The 18,088-nt window shown below is 40.6% G+C and overlaps 1 protein-coding gene across 1 annotated transcript; it reads left to right on the forward strand.

The window, feature by feature from the left end:
* Positions 1 to 16,519: 16,519 nt before the first annotated feature.
* Positions 16,520 to 17,518, forward strand: LOC136546288 (50 kDa gamma-zein-like). The gene has a single exon (XM_066538259.1). The coding sequence runs from the start codon at positions 16,520 to 16,522 to the stop codon at positions 17,516 to 17,518; it is 999 nt and encodes a 332-aa protein (XP_066394356.1).
* The last annotated feature ends 570 nt before the right edge of the window (positions 17,519 to 18,088 follow it).

An 18,088-nucleotide genomic window follows, 5' to 3' on the forward strand; every position in this document is an offset into this window, starting at 1 on the left:
TATCCTTGAGGTTGGCCCAGATGTGTGTCCACTATCCATGAAATACTATTTTACCCCTATCATGTACTATGGTCCACTATGCAAGTATGTAATCATGTTTATGCTCATGCTAGACTCTTATACCTTGCCCTCCTTTGGGAAAATATAAATAATGATACCTTGAATACTTCTTGGTGAAATGCTACAATGATAGATCGTGTGCTTGCCGATATTCTCTATAATCGTTAAGAACTATCATAGTTGGTATTTCTTGGTGGCGTTACTAAGATTAACTCAATCTTAGTAATGGTGTTAAGAAATACCAACAGGCATTTCTGGCGCCATTGCCTGTGATGGACTTAAAACCTCCTCACTTAGTGATTGCGCTAAGAAATGCCAACACACATTTCTTGCACCATTGCCGGGGAGGGCATAAGTTAAAGAATCTAGTAGGACATGAACAATGATCACATGCATGTAATGGTAGCCATAGTTTATGTAGGCTAATTTTTCTTGTTTTCTTCCTATTGTGGATGAAAACAGGATAGTGTATGAGTGGTTTTGATCTACTAAACAACAACACCGATAATCCAGAGGCACTCCTAAGGAAGAGTCGGTCATGTACCGCTTCTTCTTCTGCTACTCCACTAGTAGTAGAACCAGTCACCCCCATACCATGTGCTACTACAAAAATGGCCAAGTTACTCCGTGACTACTCCACCCCCACTGTTGCCAACGTGCCCATTGGGCCCCCTATCAACACGGGCACTGAAAACTTTGAGCTCTAGACTGGCCTCATTACGATGGTGTAGGCAAGCCAGTTCTATGGCTTGCCAAGCGAGGACTCAAGTGCTCATTTGTAACACTTCCTGGAGCTATGCGACACTATTGTCATCAAAGACATCGCACAAGCTAGCATAAGGCTCCATCTGTTTCCCTTTTCCCTCACGGGGAAGGTGAAACAGTGGTTCTACAAAGAGAAGGAAGCTATCAGTACATGGGACAAATGTTCCACCATGTTCCTTGTGAATTTTTCCCCATGGGCAAAACCAGTGCCCTAAGGGAGAAATTTCCATACTTCTAGCAAAATCACATGGAATCCATCCCCGAGGCGAGGGAAAGGCTCTAGGATTACATCCGAGCCAGCCCACACCACGTAATGGAGGACTGGCTTGGGCTCCAAAATTTCTATGAGGGGCTCATGCCCATGTTAAAGGGGCACATAGATGCCACTACTAGAGGGGCATTCCTTTTCCTCACCATCGCTAATGCCATGACACTCATTGAGAAGATGGTGGCAAACCAAAGCTGGGGAGAGGAATGAAAACAACAGAAAGGCATGCATACCATGAAGGAGACGGATATGCTTGCCGCAAAAATAGACTTGTTACTCTTAAGACTGAACGAAAGGGCCCACGAGAAGGATGCTATGAAGGCCACCGTTCAGGCCATGGACTCGCAAATGACTTGTGAAGTCTATGGTGAGGACGGACATTCGAGGAATAACTGCACCAAAACCCATGAAGATGCCACCTACATCAACAACGGGTTCTGACAAAGTAACAATAACAGGTGGAATAACTAGTCCCGCCTGCAAGGAGGTAATTCAATCTTCACCTCAAATTACAATTCGAATCACCCTGCTTGAAAGACCTAGTTTTAGGTCAAGCTAAAATAAATGAAAATCTTACTAAAAAGTTAATGTATAATGATAAAATAATTGAAAATATTAATTCAAAACTTGAAAATTTATCCTCCTCAGTAAAAAACCAACTAAGTTTTAATAAAATGATAGAAACACAAATTGCTCAAATTGCTGCCGCTATACCTGTCAACCATTCGGGGAAAATCCTAGGGCAACCCGAGAATTCCCTCGAATTTGTTCATGTAGCCATAGAGCAATAAAGGAGGAGAAGTCTTGCTAATGAACTATAAATGTCGAGCCCTTGTCGAAGGTAAATCGGTAGTTATCTCTTAAAAAATTAAAAAATTAAAAAAAATTCTAAAATTCAATATTTAAAATTGCTTCAAAATAAACTTTTTAGAAAAATAAAATAAAAATCATTTTCTAATAGTATAGATTTTTCTGTTATGATTTCTCATTTTTAAAAATATTTATGAAAATTCAAAATATAATAAAAGTTTTGTGGAAAATCAAATTCAGGAGCAAAAATTTGAAACCGAGGGATGCTCCAACGGCTACCTCACCCAAAGAGCTGTTGGAAGCAAATAGCCAAAGGGGGGCAGCAGCGGGCCCACCTCTGGTGTGGTCACACCTCGCTTGGTGCCGCTAGCCCTCCTGCTGCTCCAACGGCTAGGAGCCGTTGCTCTCTACCTCATTCAGCTGGTGCTTCGCTCTATAAAAGCCAAGAGCCTAGGGTTGAGGCTCTCCTCACCCTCACACTCTCCATTTTTAGTCCCTCTCACTCTCACTTGCTCCACCAATTGCAAAAATATTTTCCACAAAGCTAAAGTGTAAGGAAACTCTGTAGAAAAAATTCTACACTCATCACCACCAAGCCAAACTCATGGGTTGTTCGATTTGTTTTCACTAACGTAACCCCATTTGCGAGTTTTGTTGTTGTCTTTTTCGCGATGGGCAAGTTTGGGAGAAAGCTCACCGGTGCTTTCAAGAAGGCTATGGGACCGAGCTCAAGTCACTCCTGTAGAAGCTCAAGCACATGCTACACCGAGCCCAAAGAGAGCCCGATGCATGAAGAAGAAGAAACGGTGCCAATGGATGAAGAAGAGCAAGAGCAAGAACAACCGATGGAGGAAGGCGATGATGATCCACACCTTGATTTGGAGGGGACCTAGGAGATGCAAGCATACAACCTCATCAAGAACCATGAGTTTGTCCACACGCCAGTGTATGACCCCGACCTTCTCCAAAAGATAGGTATGGACTCCGAATTTGCCACCATCTAGAAAGCCGTTGGATGGGAGAGTGTTGCTCCCGTCGACGAGCTTGCTTCTTGCCTTTTAACAATTCAATTCTTATGCTCTTTGCAAGAAGTTGAGGGTGGGATTACTTTCCATCTTTTTGAGAAAGAATATTATCTTACATGGAGAAATCTTAGCTCTCACTTATGCTTTAGCACAAAATGTTCAATTGACTTAGATCATGCTCTTAAAGGTTTTAATCGCCATGAATTTTGGAGGACGATCTTGGGTCAAAACGTAGTTGGCAAGCTTCAACCTCGAAATATGAAATTCATCATCCTACTTTAAGGTTCATGCATCATTGGATTACCATGACTTTGTTTGCTAGGCAAGACATAAGATTTGTTTATCATGCCGAATTGCAAATTCTCTATGTCATGCTTAAAAAGACTAAAATTGCTCCTATGAAAGAAATGTTTAAACATTGGATAGAAACATTCAAGGCTTCTACATCTATCTCTTGCATGTCCCTTGTGACTCGTATTGCCGCTGATATTGGTGCATTGGGTGGACAAGATGTGACATACATCTCTACTCCACGCATTGATATTGACGAGCACTTCTTGATGCAAGGGCATCATTTGAAGTATGATGATGCTAGAAACCTTGTATTTTTCTTTCCGGGATATACAAATGAGATTCTGCTTCCTAACCCAGAACTCACTTTGTATAAATCCCCATCACTCACCTTCACTCTTGTCGAACAAGGGCAAGCGCGTAGGAGTTCTGTTTCTCATAGGGGAACAAGGAGCAGGGCTAGAGACAAAGCTGGCAGCTCTCAAAGACACCACCGACACCAACACCACTTGTGCCTTAGGCATTCCATGTGGAGTGGTTCCCGACCATGCAAACACCTAGGTTCAGCCCTAGGTATTAGCCAGGCTAGGGACACACCCTGCAACCACATGAGGCCGGTGGATCGAGATGACATAAGGCTGATGATGTGGCATGGGTGCATCACTCGTCTGACTTTGAGGGGCTACCACCACCCGTCCATCGACGATAGTCCACTTTGGACCATCGGGAGTTGGACGACATCAATACTCGCCTTGAAGGATTGAAAATCCACACAGGTGAAATTCAAAATACACTTAACGCTCATGTGCAGGATACGAGACAGTGGCACCAACAACATTTGCAATAGTTCACGGACATCAACGCGCTGCTGAGACAACAATAGGAAGCATAGGCAGCCTACTGGTGGTCCATGGGATACAATCCCAGACCATAGGCCTAGAGCTAGCTTAGGGGACGACCCCTGCAGAGGTACCCTTGTATCTTTTTAAATTTCATATTTATATTCCACATTTATTTATTAGCATATAAAAATAATAAATAAATCTAAAAAAATTAAAAATTACAAAAAAAATGAAATATGATAAAAATACCAAAAATATGAATTCCACTCTCATATGTGTTTTAAGAATGTTTAGTTTATCCTACGTTGAAATGATGAATAGTTGCTCTATCTATAATTTATCTATGCCTAGGTTATAACTTAGTATTCCCCAAGATTTAAGTTTTTTGGCTAACAATGTCTCATCCTAAAACTTGAAAACTTTTGGGTTGCAAATGCATTCTCCTTTTCTAAGTTATTATGAGTTATGATATGGTACAAATAGAAATTGCCATGACTTTGTTCTAAGAGAAACTTTACATCTAGAATTTTTTCTTTCAAAAATGCTAAAATCAAAAGTTCCTCAATGATTATGAATACCTACCAAGGCCATATGACATGATTAAAATTCAAAACCTTAGCCATATGCTACTTGTTATTGCATTGAGCTTTGTCAAATTGTTGTGATCCTTGTTGAAATTCTCGTCATGCACCCATAATCAAGACACACGTACACCAAAAAAATAAACTGCTAACTCTTACACTAAGAGTTATGCACAAACATGCTTTTTCCATCCACCAAATAATTACTCCATTCACTTTATCATGTGTCTCTCTCAAAAATTTCATATGCTAAAAAGAATAGTATGAGCTATGCTAAAAAAGAAAGAAAAGAAAAATGTCCATGCCAAATGGCATGAGAGAAAAATGCATGCCAAAGAGCATGAATAAAAGAAAAGAAAAAAGAAAGAAAGAAAGAAATAAAGATAGCCTATACTTTTGAATAAAGGCATTCATTCCAAAAAGAGAGAGATTCATGATTCAAAGGAGTACCAAAAATATTTAGAATTAGGACATTATGAAAATTCCACACACTTACACGTCTTGATCAAAGTGTATGACTTGCATCTCCTTGAGGTCCAGTTTTTGACTTAGCAAAATATGTGATGCAAGTATGCCCCACTTTCATACCTACCCAAAACTCCACTCAAAAGCCTTAGTGGTAGGTTATGAAAAAGAAGGCAAAATATCAAATGCCCTAGTGAGGTTTCATACACATTGAGCGATCGAGAGAATCATTTGAGGAACTTACATTTGTTTGCAAAAATTCATAAAACCTCCAGATAGATGGTTAATCGAAGAATGAATGATTGGTGATTCTGTTATAACCGTTCTATCTTGCAACCACCCAAAAACTTGGAAAAGCTATACGCCCCACAGGGATCAAGGTAAAGGGTGGATAAAAATACCAACTTATTTGAATCACGGAAGAATGCTTTGTTATAGACATGGCGCTTGTGAATTGTATTGACATAGTAGCAACTCCTGATCAACAACCAAGTACTTAGCTATTTGCTCGGGACGAGCAAAGGTTAAGCTTGGGGGATTTGTTAGCGGTCACCAACGACAACATTTGACCACCAATTATAGTCCAAAATAGGAGAAATAAACATACTTTTGACACATATGCATATACTATTGACATAGTTCCACTTGTATTGGAGAAAACATGTTTCACAGGACACACATTCAAATACAAGTGGAAAACCAAGAAAAAGGCACAATCAAACAAAGTGTAAAGTAGATTTGCGCATCCAAATACCAAAGAGCCAAGCAAAAGCCCATCCAAAAGACAAATATAGGCCAAGCACCAATGTGGACAAGGTCCAGGCCCACCCAAGAACCGACCACGCGAAGGCGATCGTGAGGCGGGCGCACCCTAGGTGCGACCGCACCACCATCACCGCCTCTCAGGCCCACACTTCTCTGGCGGTTGCATGCTGCCATACATAGGCAGTTCCCAGGAGTTTCCAAATTTATCAGCACCAAGCCGTCCTCACTCCACTATATAAAGAGGGCTAGAGCTCATTCTCAAACACACCATCATTTGGAGCTACACACCTCACATCTCTACTTGTACTCTCGTTTAGTTTTAGTAGTAGTATTGTGAGCTAGCAAAGCTATCAAGGAGGGCTTGGCTCCTTGGAAGAAGAGTGACATCTTGGTATGAATATTATGAAGATTTCTTCCAAAGTCATGCTCTCATATCATTTATATAGTAGTGCATATGAACTAGAGTATAGTTGTCTTGTTATAATCATGATATATGAACTAGCATATAGTTTGTGTGTTATGATCTTAACATGTTTAACTTTATGCTTAATCATTCATATGATTTGTATGAGTAGAAGTAGAGCTAGGGTTGGGGTGATGGTTCGTCGTTCCTACGGGTTTGCCCATATTCTTGCTTGTCGATCCGTAGGGTCGGAGTCCCAAGGGGATATGGGTAGTTCCTTGTATATGAGTGTGGTGCTCAAGTACACAGGAACCTTCGAATATGATGGTATCCCATAGTTGAGGGGTAGGTGGCAGGTGGTGATAGCCCTATCCATCCCTTGTAATCCCCCATGTCTGGGTATTGTGTAGGAGTTTTAAAGTCTCTTATGCTTGCTGGTAGACCAGTGCTCAAAGATCTCCCCGTCCATCTTAAACTTAGTTCTAACTCTAGTCATGTAACTTGTATGATCATTAACTATTCTTTGCACGGCTATATTTGAACATGCTAGCTCCATGTAGGAACATTCTTTTTATTCTTTGTTTTCCTTTTATACTTGAGGTTGGCCCAGATGTGTGTCCACTATCCATGAAATACCATTTTTACCCCTATCATGTACTATGGTCCACTATGCAAGTATATAATCATGTATATGCTCATGCTATACTCTTATATCTTGCAATCCTTTGGGAAAATATAAATAACGATACCCTAAATACTTCCGGGTGAAATGCTACAATGATAGATCCGTGCGCTTGCGGATATTCTTTGTAATCGTTAAGAACTATAGTAGTTGGTATTTCTTGGTGGTGTTGCTAAGATTAACTCAATCTTAGTAATGGCGTTAAGAAATACCAACAGGCATTTCTGGCGCTATTGCCAGTGATGTACTTAAAACCTTCTCTCTTGGTGATTGCGCTAAGAAATGCCAACAGCCGAATCTTTGGCTAGTCGAGCAGCTTCATGATAGCACCTACCGGGAGACATCCTGGTTGAAGTGCTTGAAAACCCCTTCTATGCTGATCTCAAGGTCGGGTCCAAACCCCATGCTTGATTAATCAAGCGACGAGGCAATACTCAGCGAATTCCTTTTGAAGTCTACGCTGGGAGATCTAGCTCATGCTGTCGCTCTAGTTGGAAATGAGGAGAACTAGATGAGTCCAATCTAGGTGTACCTCACAAACCAGGATACACTAGTCCATGGTGAAGATATGGAGTGAACCAGCCGTAAAGCCATGGTCTATGCAATGGTAGACGGTATCATCTACAAACGAGGCCGTAATGGGGTTCTTCTCAAATGCATCACACAGACTGAGGGCATTAGTTTGCTCCACCACATCCATGGAGGAATCTATGGGTTACTGATCATTGGTAGGAAAAGCCTTTCAGCAAGGATTTTACTAGCCAACAGCTCTCCAAGACGCCACCAAACTGGTTAAAACTTGTGAATCATGTCAATCTTTCGCAAAACAAATTCACCAGCCGGCCTAAGCGTTAAATACAATTGCACTATCTTGGCCATTCGCCACATGGCATATTGATATACTTGGACCATTCCCAAAGTCCTGATGAGGATACAGGTTACTGATCGTTGCCATAGACACCTTTACTAAGTGGGTTGAGGCAGGATCGGTTGGACGTATCACCAAGGAGAACGCAGTCAAATTCTTGCATGGAATAATGATGCACTTTGGTGTACCCAACCAATTGATATTGGACAATGGAACACAATTTATAAGCAAGAAGTTTGAAATTTCTATGCTGCTTATGGGATAAAGCATCCTCGATCTTCAGTAAATCACCCGATGACCAACGAAAATGTCGAACGAGCAAATGGTATAATTCTACAAGGGATTAAGACCCAAAATTTTGACAAGCTCAATGCTTATGACAAAAAATGGGTACAAGAAATCTGGATAGTATTATGGTTAATGCTCATGACATCTAGCCGTGCTAAGGGTGAAACCCCATTCTTCCTTTTGTACGGTGAAGAAGCAGTACTCCCACAAGATATAAGACTTAAGTCACCATGTGTGCTGATGTTTTCCGAAGAAGAGCCTGAACATTGTGATCTTGACTTAATGCAACTCGAGGAAGAGCGTGATAGAACCGCTTACTGAGTACAGCAATATCAACAATCCCTTTGGAAATATCATAACTGCCGTGTCATACTGAGTACAGCATCGGGGATTTTGTACTAAAAAGGATCAACGCACAAAGGACAAAACGAAACTGTCTTCTCCTTGGCAAGGACTATACATCGTGCTTGAAATAGCCCACCTGGGGGCTTATAGGTTGGCTAAAATTGACGGTGATATACTCCTGAATACATGGAATATGGATCAACTATGACGTTTCTATACCTAAAGATAAGTATTATTTCAAACTTCATAATAATCCAGTCATTATTTCTTATACACATACGGTTTAATATCTTGTCCCTTTAGAGTTTATATGCTCAGGGTCTGGAGCCTGCCAGTAGCATCGTGTGAGCATGTTGTTAATGCAGCCAAAGGATCAAGGACTACCCTGGTTGTTCTTTAGTTTTTCAAGCAGATCATTGCTCTTTTATCTAGGATAAAAGAGCGACCAAGCTGCCAGAAATTTGTCTACTAGTCTATACTCTTCATCTGAATCTCATGTTTAGATAAACAGTTAGGGGCTACCATATGTCCTCTAGACCAAATCATGCCAAGCTAAAATGCCCAAACCCATGGTCAAACGTGTAAGGGAAAAATAGCAGTATCACTAGTTAACAAGTGAGAATTTGCCAAAGCCCGATCAATTTGGGATGGGCAGATCAACTCATTTAACCAATGGTAATTGAGAAACACAAGTCGTGATTAGCCTACTGCCATGCAGACAATGAACATACATTAAAAATCCAAAGGCAAACTGATAAGTGACTTTCTTTCATTGATAAATTTTCGCTAAAACACGGATATCCTAAACACATTAATTGGACTATTTGGTGATCTCCACATTAGGTCACAGCAAATCTCAATCCACAAGGACGACGAGGTTCCTTGAGGCACAGGGACAGGATGACTCAAACAAGATGATCGACGCCAAGTTCAGTCGCTTGATGGAGGACCGAGTGGCATGGTGTTCTGGTCCAGTGATCCATCGGGCGCTATAGCACCCTCCTCTTCCTTGTCATTTGGAGCAATTCCCTTTGCCACTACACCAATGCCCATAGCCACATTACCTTTGTCATTGGTATCCAAGTGCACCAGGGCCCCATCATTAGGAATTCCAAGGGCTTCCCGATTTAGCTCAACAAAGAGTTTTTGGGCAAGCTCCCTGTCGCCAGGGATTTCTTCCCGGTTTAGCTCTATAGAAAGTCAACAAGAAAACTCCCAGTCACCACTTGTGTTAGGCGTAGTGGTGACCCAAGGAACAGAGGGACCAGTGTTGGTGGTGGCAGCAAAGGAAGCCATCAAACCCTTCGATTCATCGTCGAAAAGCTTAATAACCCCCTACGGCGGGGCACCTGACTCAAGCCCCTCTGGGGCTAGCGAGGCAATTCCCGCAGTGCTCGTTATGGCCTCCTCCTTTTCCTTCTTCACAACCATAGCCTCCCCTGAGGGAGTGCCATGGCTGAAGACAAAGCTAGGGCTAGAGTTGCAGATGATGCCAAAGGGGTAGCCGCCGTCGTCGAAAGAGATGATGGGGGTGAAGCCTCGCCAGATCGCCCAAGAGAACCCCCGAGTAATAGATGAGGGATCCTATGGTAGTGAGCAACGGTCTTTGTCCTCATGATTATTAATGTGGAAAGGCTAAGTGGATCTAACCCATCACTCAGACGCTTGCTTATAAATCCAAGGTTGGGGTGATTGGGAAAGCAAGCCAATCGTCACCCATGAACTAAAGTAATGTATTAATCACAAGCCACGCATAATCCTCAGAAGTCAAACTAGCTTAGCCACTTGAGTGCCAGACAACTGCCGCCTGACTCGGATGGAGACCGCATTGACAAGACAAGATGACTTGTGAGTATGGTTTATTTTATTTTACAACTCATCACCCAACTATGCAACCCTATAACTTCTACCTAGCCTGCCTTGTTCTCATGGGTAGGAACTCAAACTTTGAAATAAAGTCCTGATTCCTAACGCCCTAAAAGGCCTGAGTGCAGGAAAGTTATCGAATCTGCCTTACCCGATAAGCTTGAGGGCCACTGACGGTGCCATACTCCCAGGATTCCCGACTACTAGATGTGCCACCTACCGAATCCATACCGAAGATGACCCAATGGTTCACAACTCGCCTATTCAAGAAAGGATATCTAAAGATCATGCTAAGACTCTGACTAGGGCATGATTATATAACTTGTAGGGCAAGTTGGCCTTGGATATAGATAGCTAGCCATCTGCCCTATTTTAATCATCGAAACTTTCATAGGCATATCCATCTTGTAATCGCCATCTCGCTATTTGATGAGATCGTAATACAAATAAGTAGCAACTAGACGAAGGGATTTTACCCGCTTCCTAGGGGCACCGAACCAGAATAAAATCCCATGTCTCCATTATGCTTGCTCTTTGCATCAAGCAAGTTCCACTAAGAACCGAGTATCTGCCAGTAAAAAACACCAATACCTTTCCTTGCTATCTTCACCATCTCAAGCCATCAAGTCACACTTGGTGTTGAATCATTCATCAAGATCATTTGTATAAATGTCTTTCAATATAGCAAGCTCTAGAAAGTGAGACCATTCCATATGCAATCTCTCATGTCTCATTAATTATTTTTCAACGCGCTTGCTTTCATATGAGTCATCAAAATCCCACAATGAATAAGCCTTGCATGAATTACATTTGCATTGTTGTCTTATATTTGAACAAGATTGTTTATACAACAACACATCATTTTGGCTTTCATCGAATACCTGTGAGATAACCCATTTCCTATCCAACACTTAGCAAACGGGTTAGACCTTTAATCACGTTGTCATTCAATCATCCAAAACCCACTAAAGGGCTAGATACACTTTCAATATGTCATCTAACATTTTTGTCATATATCATGTAACGCCCCAGAGTCCAAATGGTGCATATCCACTCTGCACTTTGTATATCTCCTTTGTGCTTTGGATGACATGCCACTAGTGGTATTTATAGTGATATGGAAGGTGTAAGCTACTTATGGACCAAAGATGAAACAATTTTGTGGTGGATCCAAGTTGGCTGACCTAGGGAAGGTCAACCAACCCTCTGATTGACCGACTTGATCAATGCATGGCTTGGGTGCATTCTTGATGGAGGTTGGAAGTTAGAAATGTTAGTGGCGCCCTAGATGCTACTGAGCTAGGTCAATGACCTGATGGAGATCCCCACCCCCTCTAGACTCTAATTCATCTAATTTCCATGTGTAGATGATCAACGACATGTACATTGCCTTAGCAAGGTAGGTCTTCCAAACTGTGTTTCTTTGCATTTTGGAGGTGGGCCCTTTGATCCATGTGACATCCTATCTCATCCCTCAAAATGAATCAACCTTGATCCAATAGTGTACGATGATGGTTTGTGTTTTCCTATATTCATCAAGTTTGAGGATCATTTGGTCCAAGAGCAAGTTGGGCTACCTAGGTGAGGTTGGTCAATCCCCCTATGGGCCCATCTTGCTCCATTTTGTACCATTGCCTAAGGTCAAATATAGACCAAAACTTGTGGAACCCATTAAAATAAACCCTATAACTATGGAGGTGACCATGGAATATGTAACTTTCATATTATGTTAGTGGTAAAAAGTTAGTAATAAGACCCACCAATAGAGGGCATTACTAGCAGTAATATAATCATGTTATGTTTCTATAGTATTGTTTCAAAGAAGCAGGATAAGTTGGAAGAAGGGGAACATTGTTGGTTATTGTCATGCACTACACAATAATTTCTCCATGTGAAAGTTTGGTATCAAGAAGGGGGGTGACAGGACATTAGTCCTTTGGATACAAATATCCCTCCTTAAGAAGGGAAAATTACTAGAGTTCGAGCAAGACAGTTTACTCTACAAGTGAGCTCAGTCTTAAGTACTCCTTTTTTGATATTATGTTAATACATTACTAGCTAATGATATTATTATCCTTACGAACTATCAAGATATAAAGGTGTACTTGGAGAGATGCATGGAGGTGGAGAAGACTAGCATGGGCATCCAAGCCAAGTTGGAGGCCCAAGCCATATCAATTTTGAGTCTACCTCAGACTCCAGGAGTCATCCGCATTAAAATCATCATCTAGATCACATACATACTCTCTTTTTATGTTCTACATTTGCATGGAAAGCTAAGGAGACAAGACACTAGTCTCACATACAAATTCCTTACAAGTCATCAGGAATCTACAAAAACAAGTGAGAGTCCACAATCTATCAAGGTGCTATGTCATCGCCTTCTAGGTCATTGAGCCATTTATCGTATCGAAGCCCATTAGGGATGCATATAGAGTCCATGGCCGCCCCTTATACTATATAGTCAATAGCCACTTACCAAGTTTTGGGTTTGGATTTTGCTTAGGTAATCTTTCATCAAATAGTATCATCATACATTAGTTTTAGGAACCCTGACTTGTGAACTTAATCATTCTTCTGCAATTTGATTTGCATCATTCTTGTTCTCGCTTGTGTTCTTGGTTCACATGCAAGGATTAGCCTTTGTGGCTAGGTCAATTGGGTAGAGCACAATTGATAACCAGAGGAGATATGGTGCTATGATTGCAGGGTTTAGGTCTTTGTGATTTAAAATCAGATTGTGTGTATCAATTCTCCACCAAATTGAAAGTTATCTTCACAAAGCAAAAGATTGGGAACCCTCATTCCCATCAAGTCAGATCATTTGTGTCAATTTGCCACCAAATTGAGAGTTATCTTCACCTGACAAAGAAGATTGGGCACCCACGTTTCCATCACCTAGTACAACTCGAAAGTGAGATCTAAAAGAAGCTAGTGATAACTTAGCTCAAATTAACTAGACTAATATTTTAGCACTACAAAACAATAGATCCTTTTCAACTATTGAGGTGGGTGGGAGTGGAGTTTGGATCACACTATTAAAAGCTATAAGAAAACACTTATCTAGATGTGGTGGATTGTGTCGACTTGATAGTGATGTCATCCCTAGTGGGGCTACCACAACTATTTGTGACACATAAAGCAAAAGCATCCAAGCTCTATCCATAAATGGATGTTATCCAATAACTACTTGAGAGCATTGCGTATGCAAATCCTTTATGTGTACACAAAATTAGTGAGCTACCTCAAGCTGTATATCGATCCATAGTATTCCAACAACTCATGCAACATTACAAACAAGTAACATAATATTACAGAGTTAGTTTTATGAAAAGCAAGAAAAGGACAATAATCCATGACATGTAAAGTGAAGCTTATTAGATTACCTAACCCAACACAAACAACAAAATTAGTTGCACAAAGGTACAAAAATCCACATCAACCACTAAATAAATACATAAAGTGAGTAATGAGTCACATTATCCAATAAAATGTTTATCAAAGTAGTATCATACAAGCATTGACTTCCCAGAGTCCAAATGGTGCATATCCACTCTGCACTTTGTATATCTCCTTTGTGCTTTGGATAACATGCCACTAGTGGTATTTATAGTGATATGGAAGGTGTAAGCTACTTATGGACCAAAGATGAAACAATTTTGTGGTGGATCCAAGTTGGCTGACCTAGGGAAGGTCAACCAACCCTCTGATTGACCGACTTGATCAATGCATGGCTTGGGTGCATTCTTGATGGAGGTTGGAAGTTAGAAATGTTAGTGGCGCCCTAGATGCTACTGAGCTAGGTCAATGACCTGATGGAGATCCCCACCCCCTCTAGACTCTAATTCATCTAATTTCCATGTGTAGATGATCAACGGCATGTACATTGCCTTAGCAAGGTAGGTCTTCCAAACTGTGTTTCTTTGCATTTTGGAGGTGGGCCCTTTGATCCATGTGACATCCTATCTCATCCCTCAAAATGAATCAACCTTGATCCAATAGTGTATGATGATGGTTTGTGTTTTCCTATATTCATCAAGTTTGAGGATCATTTGTTCCAAGAGCAAGTTGGTCTACCTAGGTGAGGTTGGTCAATCCCCCTATGGGCCCATCTTGCTCCATTTTGTACCATTACCTAAGGTCAAATATAGACCAAAACTTGTGGAACCCATTAAAATAAACCCTATAACTATGGAGGTGACCATGGAATATGTAACTTTCATATTATGTTAGTGGTAAAAAGTTAGTAATAAGACCCACCAATAGAGGGCATTACTAGCAGTAATATAATCATGTTATGTTTCTATAGTATTGTTTCAAAGAAGCAGGATAAGTTGGAAGAAGGGGAACATTGTTGGTTATTGTCATGCACTACACAATAATTTCTCCATGTGAAAGTTTGGTATCAAGAAGCGGGGTGACAGGACATTAGTCCTTTGGATACAAATATCCCTCCTTAAGAAGGGAAAATTACTAGAGTTCGAGCAAGACAGTTTACTCTACAAGTGAGCTCAGTCTTAAGTACTCCTTTTTTGATATTATGTTAATACGTTACTAGCTAATGATATTATTATCCTTACGAACTATCAAGATATAAAGGTGTACTTGGAGAGATGCATGGAGGTGGAGAAGACTAGCATGGGCATCCAAGCCAAGTTGGAGGCCCAAGCCATATCAATTTTGAGTCTACCTCAGACTCTAGGAGTCATCCGCATTAAAATCATCATCTAGATCACATACATACTCTCTTTTTATGTTCTACATTTGCATGGAAAGCTAAGGAGACAAGACCCCAGTCTCACATACAAATTCCTTACAAGTCATCAGGAATCTACAAAAACAAGTGAGAGTCCACAATCTATCAAGGTGCTATGTCATCGCCTTCTAGGTCATTGAGCCATTTATCGTATCGAAGCCCATTAGGGATGCATATAGAGTCCATGGCCGCCCCTTATACTATATAGTCAATAGCCACTTACCAAGTTTTGGGTTTGGATTTTGCTTAGGTAATCTTTCATCAAATAGTATCATCATACATTAGTTTTAGGAACCCTGACTTGTGAACTTAATCATTCTTCTGCAATTTGATTTGCATCATTCTTGTTCTCGCTTGTGTTCTTGGTTCACATGCAAGGATTAGCCTTTGTGGCTAGGTCAATTGGGTAGAGCACAATTGATAACCAGAGGAGATATGATGCTATGATTGCAGGGTTTAGGTCTTTGTGATTTAAAATCAGATTGTGTGTATCAATTCTCCACCAAATTGAAAGTTATCTTCACAAAGCAGAAGATTGGGAACCCTCATTCCCATCAAGTCAGATCATGTGTGTCAATTTGCCACCAAATTGAGAGTTATCTTCACCTGATAAAGAAGATTGGGCACCCACATTTCCATCACCTAGTACAACTCGAAAGTGAGATCTAAAAGAAGCTAGTGATAACTTAGCTCAAATTAACTAGACTAATATTTTAGCACTACAAAACAATATATCCTTTTCAACTATTGAGGTGGGTGGGAGTGGAGTTTGGATCACACTATTAAAAGCTATAAGAAAACACTTATCTAGATGTGGTGGATTGTGTCGACTTGATAGTGATGTCATCCCTGGTGGGGCTACCACAACTATTTGTGACACATAAAGCAAAAGCATCCAAGCTCTATCCATAAATGGATGTTATCCAATAACTACTTGAGAGCATTGCGTATGCAAATCCTTTATGTGTACACAAAATTAGTGAGCTGCCTCAAGCTGTATATCGATCCATAGTATTCCAACAACTCATGCAACATTACAAACAAGTAACATAATATTACAGAGTTAGTTTTATGAAAAGCAAGAAAAGGACAATAATCCATGACATGTAAAGTGAAGCTTATTAGATTACCTAACCCAACACAAACAACAAAATTAGTTGCACAAAGGTACAAAAATCCACATCAACCACTAAATAAATACATAAAGTGAGTAATGAGTCACATTATCCAATAAAATGTTTATCAAAGTAGTATCGTACAAGCATTGAGATCCCATAAATGCAAGAAATTCTACCATCAAAGCTATAAGTAACACTCATGTGTTTGCTTTCATTCATCACAAATCATCCTTCTATTGCTACCATCAATAACCATTCTACTTAGTAGTATAGGTACCAAATCAGATCTGCAATATCAATTATTGCCAAAATCCAACAACCATGAAGGAGGTGCTTGTGGTTCTTGCTTTCATGGCTCTTGTATTGAGCGCTGCCTGCACACAAACAGGCGGTTGTAGCTGTGGTCAACAACAAAGCCATGAGCAGCAACAACACCATCCACAAAAACAGCAACATCAACCACCACCACCACCAAAACAGCAACATCATCAGCAACCGCAACACCAACAACAAAAAGTTCACATACAACAGAAACAACATCACCAACAAGAAGTTCATGTTCATCAGCAACAAGAAGTCCATGTGAAACAACAACCACAACACCAACAACCGCATCTATGTGAAGGCCAGCAACAGCATCACCAACAATCACAAGGCCATGGACAACAACAAGGACAGAGCCATAAGAAACAACATCAACAACAATACCAGGGTCATGAGAAGCCACAACAACCACACCAGCAACAATGTCAGGGTTATGTGCAGCAGCAGCCATCGCAACATCAACAATGTCAGCAGGGCAAAGAGCAACCACAACAGCAATGTCAATGCCATTGCGAGGAGCAGCCATTGCAACAACCAAAACAATGCCAAAAAGGGTGTGAGCAGCAACAGACTACATGGTGTAGTTCTAGCTACTGTAGCGATAGCACAAATCTAAAAAATTGCCATGAATTCCTAAGGCAACAGTGCAACCCTTTGGTAATGCCTTTTCTCCAATCACGTTTGGTACAACCGAGCAACTGCCAGGTTTTGCGACAACAATGTTGTCAAGAGCTTAGGCAGATCAAGCCACAATACCTTCACCAAGCGATCTATAGCATGGTTCAATCCATAATCCAGCAGCGACAACAGCAGCAGCAGCAACAACAACCACAACAACAACAACCATGCGAGTTATGTGGAGCTCAACTAGCTACTCAAAGTGAGGTAGCAATATTGATGGTAGCACAGTACCTACCATCAATGTGTGGCTTGTACCACTCATGCTACCAAAACAATCCAGGTAGCAACAATGATGCTTGTGGTGTTCACAATTGAAGTATTATGGCTAGCTAGCCGATATAGTCTTATAGCGGTGTAAAGCAATAAAATGCCATACATCATGGTGTTTGGACAATGATATCTAAATAAGAATACTATTTATAATGATAACTGTTGTGTGCACTATGACCGCAAATAACATGCCTTGTTCATCCTATCCATATTTTGGTTAGGAATTGGGAGGGTTTGTTATTTTTCCATGGTTAATCACAATTACACAAACATATGTCCATCCTAAACATGAAGCATGTGTCTTGCTCCTTAGTGCACATCTTTTCGCTTTGCTCTAAGCATGACATTGTTGAACCTCTGCCTACACTTTTCCTCCTCACCTGATGAAAGAACTTTACCCATTTAAAATTTGTTTAGAAAAAAATTAAATTGGTTTAAACACCATCCACCTCCAAAACTAGTGGGTTTGGACAAAGAACTACAAAATAAATTAGAAAATTACAATTTGGAAATCTTGAACATGATTGACAAAAACTTTTGACTCATATGAATGTTAGGATGTTCATCGTAGAATTTTTAGGATGTTAATGGAACAAAGAAAAGGGAATAACTAAG

The sequence above is a fragment of the Miscanthus floridulus genome, chromosome 3 (assembly GCF_019320115.1).
Source record: "Miscanthus floridulus cultivar M001 chromosome 3, ASM1932011v1, whole genome shotgun sequence".
Classification (NCBI taxonomy): Eukaryota; Viridiplantae; Streptophyta; class Magnoliopsida; order Poales; family Poaceae; genus Miscanthus; species Miscanthus floridulus.

What these genes read in the sequence shown, in the direction of transcription:
- LOC136546288 (XM_066538259.1), top strand. Translation starts at nt 16,520, where the DNA reads ATGAAGGAGGTGCTTGTGGTTCTTGCTTTCATGGCTCTTGTATTGAGC.